General features: G+C 43.3%; 2 protein-coding genes across 8 annotated transcripts in view; one reads left to right on the top strand and one right to left on the bottom strand.

Moving 5' to 3' along the window:
- Positions 1-5,388, top strand: part of ECHDC1 (ethylmalonyl-CoA decarboxylase 1) — a 40,764-nt gene extending 35,376 nt beyond the window's left edge. For all 4 annotated transcript variants that reach the window (XM_032183973.1, XM_032183974.1, XM_032183976.1 and 1 more), the window contains one exon: positions 1,149-5,388. In XM_032183973.1, coding sequence (XP_032039864.1) covers positions 1,149-1,554 — 406 coding nt within the window. In that variant the 3' untranslated portion in view covers positions 1,555-5,388. The remainder of the gene's footprint in view (positions 1-1,148) is intronic.
- A 1,009-nt stretch (positions 5,389-6,397) lies between these two features.
- Positions 6,398-16,500, bottom strand: RNF146 (ring finger protein 146). Of its 4 annotated transcripts, none has more exons than XM_032183969.1 (3): positions 16,438-16,500; positions 11,727-11,883; positions 6,398-8,164 (listed from the first exon to the last, which is right to left on the bottom strand). In XM_032183969.1, exon 3 carries the CDS (start codon positions 8,161-8,163, stop codon positions 7,105-7,107), a length of 1,059 nt encoding a protein of 352 aa, XP_032039860.1. In that variant the 5' UTR covers position 8,164; positions 11,727-11,883; positions 16,438-16,500; the 3' UTR covers positions 6,398-7,104. The 4 variants fall into 4 exon arrangements, with proteins under 4 accessions (XP_032039860.1, XP_032039861.1, XP_032039862.1 ...); XM_032183970.1 differs by lacking the exon at positions 16,438-16,500 and adding an exon at positions 14,182-14,504; XM_032183971.1 differs by lacking the exon at positions 16,438-16,500 and adding an exon at positions 9,559-9,624 and having other exon boundaries at positions 11,727-14,143.
- Between the last annotated feature and the right edge of the window lie 598 nt (positions 16,501-17,098).

Below are 17,098 nucleotides of genomic sequence, written 5' to 3'. Positions count from 1 at the left end.
GTGTATCTCAGTATTACACGATCTATCTTCAGAAAGCCAATTAGTGCTTGGGTGGAAGCTAATCTACTTCACAAGTGTAATTTCCATCCCTTGTCTTGGAGGCGGCAGCGGCTAACCACGCCACGGAACATCTTGAGAAAGAGCAAGTACTGGTCTGCTTCTATGCATCTGCTCTGTGTGTTTCTATTTTGAGAGGCTTTTTCCACTAACCTAATGTGCCAGTGTGAACACTGAGGAGAGAGTACAGCCCGCTGCAGCAGAGCAGAGCTCCTCCAGGGAGACAGCTTAATCAACCCTAAGGTGAGGTCTTCAACAGGGGAGGTGACAGACTGCAGAAATGAAGCAAAGATGTGAAATCTTTGAAAACAGGAAAGCGGCTGTCTTCTGGAGAGGAGCAATTGTGTTACACAGTGTAAGGCATAGATAGAAAGCAATTCTGTTACATGCTGGGAGTCATAAATAGAAGATCCATCCTGACATCCCATACTGTAGTGAGTAGTTAGAAAATCAAGCTCAGGCAGACCCTCTACAATAGAGCAACAGCAACAACAAAACTATAATCAAACACAACAGTGCTGACAGAACTCCCCTAGTGCATGTCAGTACTAAGATGAGCATGATGCATCCCCTCAAGAAATGAGCTTTGTGCTCAGAGTTTAGCCAAAACTGTTGCTTTAGGCATGAATTAGAGGGACTGTGCTAGTACTGTAAGTGTAATGCACTCTCTCATCTCTGCAATTCTGCTTTCAAACACTTTTTCGAACAGACTACGGGGATTGGTGTGGGCACTAAGCACCTTTACTTGTGGCAGTCTACAGGTCTCATTTTGAGAAGGGCCAAGAGCTGCAGCTGAAGTCACTGGGTGATATAAAAATTAAGGTATTACAGCTCTGGCTCTAATTATCATGCTGCCAGGTTGCATTTAAAGGTTGGACGTGGCACTTAGGGGCATGGTTCAGTGGGTGATGGTGGTGGTAGGGGGATGGTTGGACCAGATGATCTTGGAGGTCTTTTCCAACCCTAATGATTCTGTGATTATCCTTTGGAAGCAGCGGGGAGGAGGAAATGGAGAAGTGAACGCCGGAGAGCTGAAAGCTAAAGTCAGTGCAGAGACTGACCTCTGAATGTGTTTGTTTTTCCATTGACAGGTTGATGACGCCTGGCAGCGAAATTCGATTCGTCCATAAGCACATGGGGCTGGTTCCTGGCTGGGGAGGAGGCGCCAGGCTGGTGCGCATCGTCGGCAGCGGGGCTGCCCTCCGGCTGCTGAGCGGGGCCCTCAAGGTGGACCCCGAAAGAGCGCTGCACCTTGGGCTTTCGGAGGAGACCTTGCTGTCCCCGGAGGAAAGCGGATCCCTAGAAGAAGCTCGAGCCTGGCTGAGTCAGTACACGGAGGGTCCAGCTAGTGTGATTCGGGCTGCGAAACAGGTGGTCACAGCAGGAAGAGAGCTACCTCTGGAAGATGCCTTAAGGACAGAGAAGGACATTTTTGGAACTGTCTGGGGTGGGCCTGCCAATTTGCAGGCGCTGGTTAGAAGGCCAAAACACAAATGATGGGCAATGCGCAAGGAATGTTCTTGATATTTTGCAAAGCTTTCACTGAAACTGGTGTTAAAACTGAATCATTTAATGCCAGTTTAAATGAACAAGTTCTTAACATTCCTGTCATTTGTGTCTGGCAGACATATTTGGTGTGCAACCGCAGAGGAATTGCCAGAAAATTTACTGTTCTAATCACCCACTGAATGGAGATTAGTGAAATTAGTATGTAAAGGTAAATACCGTGCTGAGAGTAGAACTATAATTCTTTTGGAATGAGGTTGAAGATTATTTTCTTTGGAGTTACTTTTGTTTTTCTAACTGGTATGGAAATGAGAGATGAGAGTTTTATTTATTTACAGAGCAGGTGCACCTAAAGCTGGAAAACCTGAGTGCCCCAACATGTTGCCAGTGTCTTAAAGCAACTTTGAAGGGATGGTAACTACTGAGATGATATTTTTTTCTTTTTTCATCTTCAGTCAGTTCTGGGTATAATTGCTAAGAAAGTGATATGTCTTTTTTAATGGCAATTGTTTTATAGAAGCAGCTCTAGTTCATTGAAGAGCTTGTAGCCCTTGTTCACTGACATGGATCCAAATCTTTAAGTGCATTTAGGTGTCTACTGACTGCTTTGGGAACAGCGATCTTACATACGCATCTGCACATTCCCACAGCCTGGATCTGATACGGAGCACGTGCAAAGCTGCTGACCTGATTATTCACTTAAAATCTAGTTGAAATCTTAGAAAGCCATGATGCGTAATGCTCCCAGATGGTATTTTGTTGACTGGATGGTCTCAGTACTTCAGTGTTCTGGAAGGATTTTTCTTCCGTTTAAAGTACTTTTACTCGCAGGGCATATTTGGGCTGTGAAAGACCAGACAACTTGGAACTCAATATCCATGCCAGTGGCTGTGTGAATAACCAGATAACTCAGTGGGGAGAGTTTTTGCTTTAGAAATTAGAAACTGAGACTGAGTCCCTGCTTTGGGAGATGATTCTTGGTTTAAAATTAAATATCTTTGGTAGCAAAAATGTACAGACATATACATGACTGAGAGTTTCCTGTATTGTTGATTAGAAGGAACTTGTCTCTAAGTTAAGCAGGGTCGATACCTGAACCTGGGACCCATGTCCCCCCCGCAAGGGAGCATGTTAAGGAGGAAACTCTGGGATGTTTTGCATTGATGTGCATTCTTGCTGTGACCAGGCATAACTAACAGGTATGTGGTACAAGCTCCCTTAGGAAAATGAGGTGATTCCTTGCAGGGAAATCCATGTTACGGTATCTACAGTGTGGCAGAATTACTGAGTTTGAGACAGTGAGGATCTTGGGGCAGATTAATGATGGGAATTAGGTTTGGATTGCCTGCTAAGATTCTAAAGCTTTTGAGCATATGCTATGCTCCGCTGGGTATTTTACTATATGGCTTTAGCAGTGGGGAGCATGTATAGCCTGAAGCAATGCTGAAGGAAGGGATGTGTTCTGAGCTGGCTCCTCAAAAAAGATAAGCAACTTATCCTGTCCTGTTGATCCTTCCTTTCTGCCATTGCACCTGAAACTGTTGAAAGATTTCAAACCTTTCTTCCCCAACGATAACATTCAATGTTTACTTCCAAGTTAGATAGGAATGGGAACAGGGGAGAGGGTAGTGGTCTGTTTGGTGCTCCACCCTTCTTTTTTATCTAACAGCTCACTGTTAGTCCAGTGCTGCTGGATTCTCTCCTGGATTTCAAACCCATGACTTAGGAGGTAAGGTTGTTTTAATATAGTAAGGCAAAACTTAACTATTTAGTAATGAAGCTGATGTGCTTTTCATGAAGCTCATCAGGATTCCTGAGGGATTCCAGACTGCCAACATCACTGAACTTTCAGAGCGTGTTTCACTCCATGCTCACCCAATTCCTGTTCAACTTTTTGAAGCAATAGCACATCATTTTGTTATTAGTCAAAAAAAAAAAAAGTACTTTCAATGGCAGATAGATAGTTAGGTCTTTAATAGCAACAAGAATAAATTTGCCATTACTAACATTGTGATTGTTTTTTAAAATGGTGTGAATATTACTTAGAACCTGAACAAGACCCTTGAATATTTTTATTTTTTGGGTGTCAGGCTATAAGGTCCAATAGCATATTCTGTGAACTGCGTGATATAAATTTGAAAGGGAGGAAACTGTAGCAGAAAAGCAGCCTGTTTTACTTGCGCATTTTGAACTAGACATATGCTGACAGTAAGCGTAACTTAGTATGTGTATCTACTGGGGACCTTTTTCCAGTTCAATCTGTAGGCAATGAGTTTACTTCTCATTTCAGCAAGTGCATTTCTCCAGCTATCCTCTCTGATTTGTATCAAAGCCAGTGTTTGCTTTTAATAACAGCACAAATAATTAACTGGTGCTAGAAATGGCTAAGACGCTTTCAGAAAAGGTTACAGAAACTCATTTTGTCCTCTGATCTGTTGGAATCACAAACATACCAAATGCTGCTATAGGAGATTCTCAAGGTAATTATAGGTGTTTGTTTTGATCAAGGATTTTTGTGCTCAGCCTAATACTGTATTCTATTATTATTTTTTTTCTGTCTTAAAAGCAAGTGTAGCCCTTGTTATGAAAACCAGTCTAACTAAATTACCATGAGTGGTATTACAAGGGCTCCAGAGATAAAATGGAGTCCCATTTTAGCAATTGCAAACCTAACTGCCCAGTTTCATACATCACTGTATTATCATCTTACAGTGACAAATACCTGTAACCAGTGGCTAATAGGCATTTAGGCATTTATTTTATATATATATACACATATATATATTACAATTTATTAAATACTACAAGCTTCACTCTTTTGTTCCCCTTAAGAAATGACCTAAAACCAAACAAGCGCTAAATGCACAGAATGAATTAGAAATCCATGTTCAAAATTGATCCTCCCAGCCTCCTAATTAAATGGAGCGCTAGCTTTTCTATTTCCTAGGGGCTAGTTTGCCAGCTCCCTCCTCAGCAAACGAGGTTTCACATTACGTTGTGAAACGCCTGTCTTGTTCCTTGCCTCTGTGTATTGGGACACCCCGAGTACTTAATGGGGGTGTGGATTGTGAGCTAAGCGTTCAATCGCATGATACGGTCACGCTGGGGATCACTTTTAGCAATACTGATACTTTCCTGTATTTTTGCCGCAGGAATATACTTACCAAATGGGCAACCGAGGTGTTCTTCCTGAATGCGTGGTTTGCTGGGTGTTTTTTACTGTGCTGGAGGAGTTCTGTATCTGTAGCTATCTGTTCTGGAACTGAAGAGATGCAGTACAGATTTTATAGTATTTTAATATCCTCTTTCCTCTCCACTCTGCGTTTCTATAGTTATTTTCTACAAGTTGAAAGATTGTGTAATGCATAGAGTTACAGAAAAAGGTATAATGCAGTGTGGCTGTAGCTTGGCTAAAATAGAGAACAAATATCCTACTGATGGTAATGATTTAAATGTGAGACGGGAATTACTGGTTACTGTGTCTTCCTAGCTTGATCTGGGGTGTGTATTTGCCACTCTGATGATTAGCTGTTAAGCACTTACCAGCCTTACTTTAACTAATTTCAGTAATTCACAGCTGCGGTCAGCCAGCAGGAGCCAAAGGCAGCATCATGGGTGTTCAGAGGTTTGCCTCTACTTTGGTCAAGAACCCCCATGGATAACCACTAATAAAATTCACTGTATGTTATTTGTGCTGGAAGTCCTCAAATTGAGCATATATAGCAAGTCTTGTATTTTGCATCTTGCTGTAACAGTGCATAACCTCGTGTTAAGTGAAATGCACGCGGTTATCAGAAGCATTCTTACTCTGTGTTTTTACAGCACAGTTAGCATGCAATGGCTCTAATCAAAATCTAACTAGAAAGAAAAAAGGCAGGTGACAACTAACAAATGGAAGAAAAGACAATCTAAGTTCTTTCCTTCCAATCACAGTACTGGCTCATTTCCTTTTGGAACTATTAAGTGGTAAGAAAGTAATGCTCCTTATTCCATCTAAGCCTCCTGTGTCAATTCCTTTGTTCCCTGGACTCACTGTCTCACCTTGCGGGCAAAAATAAACCCCAGAAACTGGAAGACTTGCACAGCTTTATCCATGAATACACATTTATTTCAGCCATTGTTATAGTAAGGAAAACATCTTAGAAGCTTAAGACTACCATTTTTAGCACCTTTTCTATCACAATTTGAAATAATTACATTTCAGCTATTGGCCCTTTCTATTCTGGGATATATGCACTAAGAATTGGAGTTTAATTACCTTTGTTTTAAAGATTAAGCCAAATCAACAGATGACTGACCACCATTTTTCAGAATGAGAAATAACTGCCATAGGAAAAAAAAAAGACATTGTACTCTTGACGTTTGTAGAAACTGGGAGATGCAGTATCCAGGATATGTATTTCTAATACAAGCCCACAATTATCTTTTCTGTGCTGCTAGTTTTGCTATGGAGAAAAGATGAATAGCAATGTATTCCTTAACATGTGTTCTTTACCTTGAAGTCGGGTTTGATTATTCATGCTCTTTTATTTCAATGTTTCTGCTGTTAATAAATAAGACTGTGATAGTTTTGTCTACCATAACAGTGAAGTGAGTTGATCAGCTCTTCAGCTGAGGAGCGTTAAGCCTGTGTAAACATTAAGTCTGTAACTCAGGATTTTCCTTTAGAAAGGCACACTCCTACAGTGTTGTTTGAGATACAGTCAGTCAGGGATGTTAAGAACTTAGATACCACTCAAAACCAATCCTCCCGTTCAGCAAACACAGGAAGCTGTTTCATGATGGTTTTCTTGAAAGTTCCTCCAGTGAAGTTCAATTAAACTGGAGACATATCTAAGATTGTTACTGGTAAAATGTAGTTTTATTAAATTATAAATTCCGTAACAAAAACGAGACAGATCAAGAAAGACCTCAAAAACAGAACTACAAGGACTAGATGGCAAAGCCCATGAAAATGCCATGAAGTGTATAGGTAAGAATTTGCAACGAAAGTTAACAGCATTTTTACATTTCCATTGAAGGAAGGTAAGTGATTGCTCTTTGTCTAGTAAAAACACATTTTAACTCCAAACTCACATCTATTTTTTCTCACATTAAATTAAGCATCCTGCTCACACCCAACATCTTGCCTGCTCCCACATTGCTTTAGTGTTCTTTTCATACATCAATCCATGCAGAAAGTAGTAAGACACTTAATGCAACAGTCAGATAATGAAAACAATTCAAGTTGTACAGTAGATATACATTGGCCAAAAAGGGACCGAGTATCTCCAAGGGGAAGATGCTACAAAATAAACACAAGACATTTTCAAGAAAACTGGGTATTGCTAAGCAGCTTTCAAACCATTAATAGGATGACCCAGTTTCTTACACTTAGTCTTCCAGCTGATACACGTTAAAGAGACTTAAGTTAGGCCAGATCTGGTTCTCCCCTTCACCCCACCCTCCCACCAAACACACTGCTAGGTTTGAGTGCAATGCCAATGTGGACAGAAAATTTACAGATACGGGACTGAGTTTTTCAATCGCATGGCTCCAGATTTAAACTTCAGTGACTGTGCACTGTCCATCCGGCCTTCTAGACCTTACGCTTGCGTTTACCACCCCTCCCCCTGCCACTGGTCTATCCGCTCCTGACTGGTTTGCGTTGGCATTCAAGTGTCTCTGCTGGGCAGAGGATGGCTGTTGCTGGAGGTGGGTAGACACATCCTCGCTATCGCTGCTAGCATCCGATTCGGTCTCCTCCACGGAGGCGTCAGGGGCCGGCACCCTACCAGATGATGACGATTCATGGTCTTCCTCCCCCTCTCCCCTATGGCTCCTTTCGGCCATACTGTCTCCATTTATTTGCAACTGGGCAAAAGAGTTTTCTAGAGAAGCGCTTGCATCAGGCGATGGTGTTGAAGGACTCATCAGCTGACCATCGAGTGACGGCAGGGGCCTAGCAGGAACAGCTACCAGGGGCTGTACGGCTGCAGCCCCCGGGGTCGCTGTGCTGTCTGCACCATCAGCGGAGCTCTCTCTTGCCAGGTTGACAGTGTTAGCGTCACAGTCCAACCTAAGCCCAGCCACTCCCTTCTTTGGAATATCTATAATGTCCCGTTTTATTTTCCTGCGGCGTCCATGCTCGTTTCTCCTATACTGAACCATATTTTCAAGATCTGCTACGTATAAAAACCCAGCGATCAGCATTTCAGTGCTCTTTTTACCTTTGGAAAAGGCATCTTCCAGCTCTCTGCTGGTACGTTCATCATACTGCCACCAACCATTTCTACCTTCATAGTACCAAGCATATTCTCCGTTGCCTCTGCTTGCTGCTTTGAGTTCTTCCGGTGATAATAAGGTTGGCTTGTCGAGAAAATCCTCTGGAATCTCCTGCCGGCAGAGTGCACATCGTTTCCCAAGCCAAGAAGCTCCCTTCACACACAGATAGCAGAAGACATGTTTACAAGGCAGACTTACTGGATGGACACACGTTTGCAGACAGATAGCACATTCAGGGACTGTCAGGGGAGGTGCTGCATTAGCACATGACTCATTTGTCTTCCTATTTGTGGGAAGCATGTTGATCGAATGATCTATTTCACCACAGCCAGCCATCCTGCAGAAGATCAAAGAGATGTAAATCAGTTTACTGTGTCAACCTAAACTGGCACCTTACCTCACCATCCACAGAATGAGACACTTGCCTTGCGTTAAGATGAGGTATCATTTATGAAGCTCAACTTCTAAAGTAAGGGATAGGTTAACACTCTGTTTTCTGAGTCAACAAACTAAGCTGAATTTTGGTAGATTTCTTTTTTTCCCCCCAATCGCTGATCTTGAATCTTTTGTTTCATTTTTAACACAGTACCATGCCAAACTTTGGCATTTCCTGTCCTTTTTCTGAAGCAGTGCTCATCAGCTAGCTTTATGCAGCCTAAAGGTACTACGAAGTGTCCAGCCAGCCTGTTATTTTGGAAACTCCTCAGAAAATCTGAAGAGGCTATGATTCTTTTCTCAAGAGGTGACCTACCCACAAAACAATCCATCTGTACAGTACTGGTGATCATCAGTTTGACTAGGGGATTACCAGAACAGTACTTCAGGCTAGGTTTCCATAGTACAAAATATGCCCAGCAGCAGAACCAGGCTGGAGTATTCCCACTTGCTATTTCTTAAGTCACCACAGCGTACCAGCCCTCAGACAGGGCTCGTAACAACCACAGGGCTACAGGAGGAACTGGATTTGAAGACAGGTGGCTTTTTCAAAAGCTATCCTGGATTTCTCTTTCCTAAAAAACAGGTGAACTTGCTGATCTAGCTGAGGATACCTCAAAAGGAATTGCTCCAGCCAAGCAGAAGGGGCAGTGTATCTATCACAGGAGATGAAATATGCAGCCATGATCGTTTGTGAAGTCACTGCCTGTGCCTTTTCTGGCCATGTATTATCTCTGTTATTAAACAGAAATTTTGTAAGCAACTACAATGTTACTCTGGCATTTTATAGGATTTCAATAGGCAAAATATTCTAGCCTAGACAATAAAAACGCCTGCTAGACTACATTCTACCTATGGCAATCTTTCACAGTCTTTTTCATGGTTATTTTCCTTTTATTCTCATCAAAACAAACCAATAGATACCAAATGAGGGAGAAGAGCGGGCTTTGGGGGAATGGGGCCTAAAAATGTGCCTTTTTCATTTTAAATCTCCAAGGAATTTGGCAGCATGGTGCTGACACTCAGCAAAATAGCCTTTCAATATAACTAGTCCTCTTTGCACAAACAGCAGAGATTAGTTCATCCAAAGGCATCACAGAAGGGTGGGCCAGAAGGGACCATTAGAGGTCACAGGAGCCCAGATTCCAGCTCCACACGGCACTACCACCAGTATCAGATCTGATCAGTCATGGCTTTGTCTAGCTGACTTTTGTGAAACCTGCAAGGATGGTGGTATCACAACCTCCCTGGACAGCCTGTTCCAGTATTAGACATATTTCTAGTAAAACACGTTACCTCAAGAGAAAATCCCTCGTGTTACAGTAAAAGCCTCCACTGCTTTATACATCTTATGAACGCATGCTGGGATTAGAAAAAAAAAAAAAAGATTTATGCTTCTGTGTCTATATTTATCTTTACAATAATGTATCTCTATATGCCACCCATTCCCTTGTTACTGTAATTTCCCCTCGAAAGAGGAATGCCTTTCTTTAATCTAATTCTTTAATCAAGTCGTTTTTTTTAAGCTCTACTGTTCATATATTTTTTTCTGAAGTGGCATATAATTGTGTCCACCTTTGTATCTGAATTTCCTTCTCTGAGATTAAGAACAAATATGCATACTAGCTCTTCAGTCAGCATGCAGATACAGACAGCATTACCACCTGGTAATTGTCTTTATTGTGCACATCTACGTGTGAGACACATTCTAAAAGTGTTGTGAACTAGTTGCTCCCTGGCAACTTCACACTTTCGAGGTTATATTTGGAAGCAGAACTTTACACCAAAACTAGGTTTTTATGACGAGAAACTTATTAGAAAAAGGAGAGAAGAAAAGCTATTCAGATTTCAGAATACCCACGAACACAAGTCAAACGCTATCTCACAACAGAAGAGCTGAAAGAGAAATCCATGTATTGATTAATTTGTGCCAACCATGGCTGAGGAAAAAAGATCTGAATTTTCAAGTGTTCCCATAATGACATACTACTGTGCAGAAAGGCACAGCAGCTGAGATTTTTATTTCCATGCTACAGTTTTACAAAAGGCTTCTTTTCCCTAAATATGTTTTATAAGGTTATCCTCTTCAAAGAAAATATAAAAACAACATGAAGATAAGTAACTTCTATATAATTTGTGTATAATAATTAAGAATTTGGAGACTGCTGGGATTAAAATGAAACCCATTTTGACAAATCAAATTCTGGTATTGTTACTATTATGAGTAAATGTATTACGCTGTATCATGAGTAAACAAAAAGCAGTGTGAGAGTTCTCATTAATATTTGAGCTGTGCTAAATACGTCACCTTTTAATTTGAAGGTTCTTTGATTCCTTACTAGATCGAGCTAATAATGCAGCATATGAACGGAAAGGAGGAATAAATGCCTTATTTTGAAAGTCTTAACTGATTTTTAATGAATTAGAGGAAGACAGTATTTGTAAAATTAATACAGCTAGAGGAATACCCTTATCTCTAACCAAGCACTACCCGCAACATAAAACTTTTAATAAAAGACAAGCACAACTGCAGTTGCATGTGTTCAGAATGCAGGACAATTATCCATTTAAAGATTTAGATCAACTGAACTGAGGCTCTCACTTTTTGTTTCTAAAAGAACATACTAATTAATCCTTTATTGTTTATCTTTTTAAGTATCAGATCTAGTTCATAGAGTTTGTCTATAAATTAGTACTAGGGCATATATACGTAGATTTTTATCGAACAGGTAAGCCCTTTGGAAAAGAGGAAAAACATCTAGAGCTGCTATTCTGCTAAGTTATGGCTGTGGGAGCACATTCATTCCAGCTTCATGGCATTAATAACTAAACAAATCTGAGCGCAGAGTATTTTCCCTGAAATTAACAGTAATATTTTATAACAAGATTTAATCACAAAAGGATTCATATTTAAATGGTTTTCAAATATTAACCTCTGTTTTTTGGAGAGATGGGTTACTTTATTAATTTTGGCTAACAGGGAAAATTACATTATCGAATAAATTAAAATCAGTGACAGGTTCTAAAAATAAAATTATTTGAAGTATTTGGATCATCAGTTCAGATATAAAAAAGGGAACAACAAGCATCTGAATGCTACATTTTAACATAAATACAGCCTAAAGCCAACTGTGAAGGAGCTGGTCTACAATCTTGGCAGATCTCACTTCTATTATCTCTCTCTTTTTTTTAATTAATATTAAAACCTACATTTCATTTGGTAAGCTTAGGACGCATAGCCTAGAGTGCCTTCATCAACACACAAAGTATGGAATAGGTAATGTATAAAAATTATACTAAAATTCCCCAGGCCTTCTGGAACTCTGTCCAAAGAGCAAGTAAATTCCCATAACGCTACCCCAAAAAGTAATTTTTCAGACTCCAGATCAAATTCCAGCTACAACTAAGCAGTTTGTCAATGAGCTGACACATGCAAGACCATTAACAAAACAACAGCAGCTTACTTTCTCAGAGTAATTTCTACTGACGCATGCCACGAGACTAAGATGTCCTCTCTTCAGATGGCTCCAACTAGGATGGCAGGTCCTCTTTCCCAAGGCTGGCTCATTCCTTGTCTGTCCTGCCCAATGTTACACTGCAGTGTTTCAGCTTCTCTGCACACTAATGGAAAGCAAACAGTATCACCATTACAACAGCACTGTACGCAGGTATGAGTGAACAAAACCCAATGCCATGGTCCTGTTACAGAAAAGAAATAACTATCCTTTAATTTACTTGATGCAGACACCATAAGACATTGTTGCGTTTTTTGCAATTGCCAATTTTGCCCTAGAGTTTGATGTCTATTATTCTGATGTCTAACTTATGCAAATTATCTTTTTCTAAAGTATTATAAAAGGCAATTATCTTATTACATCTGAAGTTAATGCCTCATTTCCATAAAGTAACCATGTAGACAAAATGAGAAACAAGACTAAAGTTAGGAGTATGTTACGTTTGTGCATATTTAATCTCTAGTAAATGACTTCCTGTTTTCAGAGAGTTTAACAAGTAACAACAGCATCCTAAACCTGTATCTAAAAAGAGCCATATCATATTATTCCAAAGGCCTATCCAGCTTTGTATCTTGTCTGTAAACAAGGGCTGTTTTGGGATGTTTGAGGAGAAAACAATGCATACAAACAGGTGATTTCCCTAGGTCCTGTCCACATTTCAAGCAGTCTGCAGCTTACGGCCCTCTTTATGAAGTGCCAAGTGCTTCTGAGGTTCAATCCTGAAACAAATACGTGTGATCTCTGAAAAAGAGGACAAGGGTGTAGTTCAGGCTCCGCAACTCTGAGGTAACATGCCCCTCTTCAGGCTACCAGTTAATGTCAGCCAAAATACATTTTGCAGTATGTCACCAGCCAGAATTTGAACCAATTCATTTCACAAATACAGAACAGTCACTAGAAACCAGTGTCTTAACAATTACCTAAATAACTCTACAGTAGGCAGGTAGGAATCTGCAAACTGGGCAAGAGCAGGGAGACCACCAAGATTTCACTGTCCTGTTCTCAAGCTCTAAACAGGAAGGTCTCGACCTGAAAGAGCCACCCTTAGTTACAGAAAGTATTTTGGGAATCGTATGTAGGAAGACTGGTGAGCCATACAGCTGTATCTTCATCTCTTCTGGGCTGTCGCTTTCAAGATGTTTCTCAGGCATTTTGAATTACAATTTTCAGTTGCTGCAAAATCTTACACTTACGAATGCTTTGAAGCAGACCCAAGAACGTCACGTATTTGATTTCAATTTGCTCAAGGAAAGAATCGTTTTGGTGTAAACGTGGTGCAGATCAGATTTATGCACAGACTAGAGCAAAGTCAAGGAGTGGTAAGTCTCAGAAAGAACATGGAGCATTTAGTATTACGGTGTTCTGTGCTATGGTCCATCAAATGACTGAACATTTATCACGAATAATGTCAGATTGAAATGTTCAGATGACTCCAGTGTAAGATAAATTACTCAAACGTGTTTTTTTCCTTATAGCTGAGCTCCACGTAGCATTCAGTCCAGCTATTTTTAGCAAACGTTCAAAAGGAAAAATGCAAAAATGAACATGCCTATCTACTTGTCCTAGCACACCTTCAAAAGGGAGATGGCTCTCCCCTCATCAATCCAGCAACTTCCCCTATCTTCATACATTAATCTGAAATGGAGAGCTGCAATCACACTGAAATTTTGGCTCTACTAATCCACTCAGACCAAATACCGTGTTTGCTACGATCAAAGAGATGGTTGCAACAAGCTTGATGCTGTGGGTGTGGTGCCCAGCCCTTCAGCTCAGACCCTGGCTTTCTATTCCTTCTGCAGGTTTTATCTGCTACCTCCTCTAATCCACTGTCAGAGGTGGAGCATTCTAACACCAAATGTTACGTGGGCATGGGAGAAGGACGCTGGGTCAGCTCTGACAGATTTCCTACTAAAAAAAATGCACGCACATATACGATGCATGTAATTATACTGGGAAGAATCCAATTAGGGTATAATTATGGGATTATGGTAAGGCAACTTTCTAAATGCTGCACAGCTCTTAAAAAGAACTAGTTCACAAACTGACTTCAGGTAACCTCTACTCTTCATTACGTTGTTATTTATGTAATAAGCCAGTCATGAAAACTTTACAAAACGGGATAAAAGACGCTGGTGGTTACACACACCCTTTCCCGGACTCTGCTCCTTTGAAGTTAAGTGGCTAAGAGCCGTGTTCTCTACGTAGCAATTAACTGCCTACGTTAGACGAGCACCTCGTACGGGGAGTTACGCTAACTGTGGCAACCTGCAAGAGTCCCTTCCCCTTGCGCACTGACTAAACCCACACGTCCCATCACACGTGGATTTGGAAACGTGCATTCAACACGCAACGGATGCAGGACAATCCCACCACCCAGGAGCAAGGGCTTCGACCTGGCACCGACCTGGCATCAGCAGCTGGCCAGCAGCTCCTCCCACGCTGAGGCTCAGGCGGTGTCTGACTGCTCTTTGTTCCCTTGGAAGTCTCCAGGGACGCTTGCTGGGAGAAGTTGTGCCAGCCTCTTCCATGCAGCTTTATGACTCCAAAGTGGCTGACCTCCTACCTGAGCTACCATCCAACAGTGACCCCAGGTCTTCTTTGAGAAAAACGTTGAGCTCTTACTAAACCAAGATGGAACAAAACCTTTCTTGTCAGTTAACTGCTACCCATCAGGTTCCCAATAACCTATCAGAGCCCAAACTACTTTTTTTTCCCCCCATTTTTCTTTTGCTTTGGAGACCAGAGCGAAAAGAAAAACAGCAATAATAATTAAAAAAAAAAAAAAAAAGTATCCCAGAAATGCACATATTTAAGAAACCAGCTCCTGAATGTAAATGTGGTGTTACCTACAGCCTTATTTAAATCCTGCCTCAAATGATAAATTCTGCAGCACTCTGCAGATTACTTAGAATAGTTACCACAAGCTAATCCTTTGTGACCCCATATGCTGAAAAATCAATGGGTGCAGCACTACAAAATAAAAACGGTAAATGCTTTTATGTAGTTTAGTACTTGACTGTTTCCATCAAGCTCCCTATCTCATACCTCGATTCCTGGGGGCGGCGGGGTGGAAGGAGGTGGAAGCAGGGGATAGAACTCTGTCCTTCCCTGCCAGCCACCATCGGCCAAACACTGGGGAAAGAAAGAAGGGAAGATTTTTGCCTTTTTTTTTTTTTTTTTTTTTTAATAAGGTGAGGGAAAAAAACTCATTCTCCCAGCTGAAGGCCTGTTATTGTCAACGCAGTGTCAGCTAAAGGTACTGAGCCTTTCAGATATTTTTCAAACCATCACCAGGCAATGCACAGCAGATAAATAACCTGTCTCCTGTCCACGGTGACTTCTCTGTACCTCTTTCTTAAAGTTAGAGTATCTTTGGGAAATTAGAGATGTCATGAGGGCTCAACTTCCCTGTCATTCCTTATGCAGTGCCATTACACATTAATTAAAACAAAACAAAACAAAAGACACCTTGTATAGATTTAGAACTAAACCACAGAAAAATAGTCAAGTGCAGAACAGTCAACCATTTTGCTATTGAACTGCTGCATATTTATTCAAAGTGAGTTTCTTGTCCTATGCTACAATTGGAACACTGAATTTGAAGTAAATATTTCATTTTATTTAAGAGAGCAAAATATTAGCTTCTTTCTCAAACAAAACTGATAGTGTCAAAGCTGCCGTAGGGAAACAAAGCAAGAATGGGTTCATCTGAAGTTATCAATGCTTTGGAAACACAAAGTAAGCACAGGAACATCTTTAAACAGAGACAGATTAACATGCACAGAAAAAGGAGGGGGGGGAAATCAATTCCAATAAAGGTTTTTTCTTCCACCATTTCCAAGAGCCCACCATGCAAACTCCCTTGAAATCCTGCAGCTCCATCCCTCTCGGCAAATGACAACGGCGTGACCGACACCCCAACTGCTGCAGCGGGTTTGGGAGGAAACAAAAAGAACTTTTTTATTTTCTCCCCGCACAGATTCCGCACTGTAGCGATTTAAACAATCGGCACTTTGATTCCCTCGGACAGCAACCACAGCATCAGCCACAGGGCGCTGCCAAGCGGGCTCTGGCCAGCACAGGGGATTTAAGATTAACTCAAAGCGGCCAAATCGATCCCGGGGCTTCGTAGCGGGCGCTGGGCGCTGTCACGGCAGGTCGCTTTCGGCGACGCGTTTTGGGAGGCACTTCCAGGCCTGTTTTCAGCAATCCCCTGCGGTAGGGGAGGCTGCGCTTCTCCTGCCACAGACCCGACAAAGGCTCAACTTTTCGCAGCGCCCTCCCCTTGCGATCACCGGGGGCACGGTTCACGGCACGGGACCGGGGGCTGGGCTCACAGCGAAGCGACACCGGCACGGACACCAACACCGCAGCGCGACGGGCCGCGCAGGGCCCGCACCGGCACCGGCACCGCCGCCCCCCCGGGCCCCGCCGCCGGCCGCCGCCTCCCTCCCCACGGCGCTGCCGGGCCCGGGGGGAGCCCCGCCGGCACCCCGGGGCCTGCCCTTTTGTTCCGGGCCTCGCACAGCCCGGCCCCGCCGCGGGGAGGAGGGTGGGAAGCGGGCGGGGGGGGGGAGCGAGGCCGTTGGCGGCCGTTGGTGACCGTTGGTGACCGTTGGAGCCCCCCCGTCCCCCCGGGGTGCCGCCGCCGGGGACTCACCCGCACGGCCGGGTCGGGTCGGGTCGGGCCGGGCCCGGCGCGCGCCGCTCCGCCACCTGCCGCCGCCGCGGGACGCGCCGACGTCACGGGCGGGGAGGGGAGGGAGGGGGGGGGGCTGCCGCGCCACCGTGACGCCACCGGGAGGGAGGGGCCGTAAGGGGAGGGGAGGGGAGGGGAGGGGAGGGGAGGGGAGGGGAGGGGAGGGGCGCGCGCGCCGGTGGCGTCACGGGGCGGGGGGTGGCACGGCCACGCCCCCCGCCTCCCAGCCCGAGGAGGTGTCATGGCGGCGGGGCTGTATTCTGCTTGTGGGCAGCCACACAGGCGTTAGGGCTGGGAAAGACCCCCGAGAGCATCTGGTCCGACTCCACCACCACCGGTGTCACTCACAAACCCACGTCCCTAAGCACCGTGTCCCTAAGCACCACGTCCCTAAGCACCCCGTCCAGCCTTCCCCCAAGTCGCAGCCCCAGCTCTGCCCCGAGGAGGGCTGGATGCTCCTCTGGCCTACTGCCTCTGGGACAGGACCCGGGTGTAGCTGGGGGCTGGGCTGACCCAAAACTGGGGCTGCTGCATTGGAGGCAGCGTACGGGAAGGAGAGGCGTGTTTTCTGCAGGTACACCGTAAATAAACCATGGTGTGAAACAATAATCGATGTATCACT

This window comes from Aythya fuligula, chromosome 3 (genome assembly GCF_009819795.1).
Source record: "Aythya fuligula isolate bAytFul2 chromosome 3, bAytFul2.pri, whole genome shotgun sequence".
In the NCBI taxonomy this organism is placed as follows: domain Eukaryota; kingdom Metazoa; phylum Chordata; class Aves; order Anseriformes; family Anatidae; genus Aythya; species Aythya fuligula.
This window is presented reverse-complemented; position numbering and strand designations above follow the sequence as displayed.

Bases quoted from the DNA above. Each gene is read 5' to 3' on its own strand.
- RNF146 (XM_032183969.1), bottom strand. From the start codon at position 8,163: ATGGCTGGCTGTGGTGAAATAGATCATTCGATCAACATGCTTCCCACA.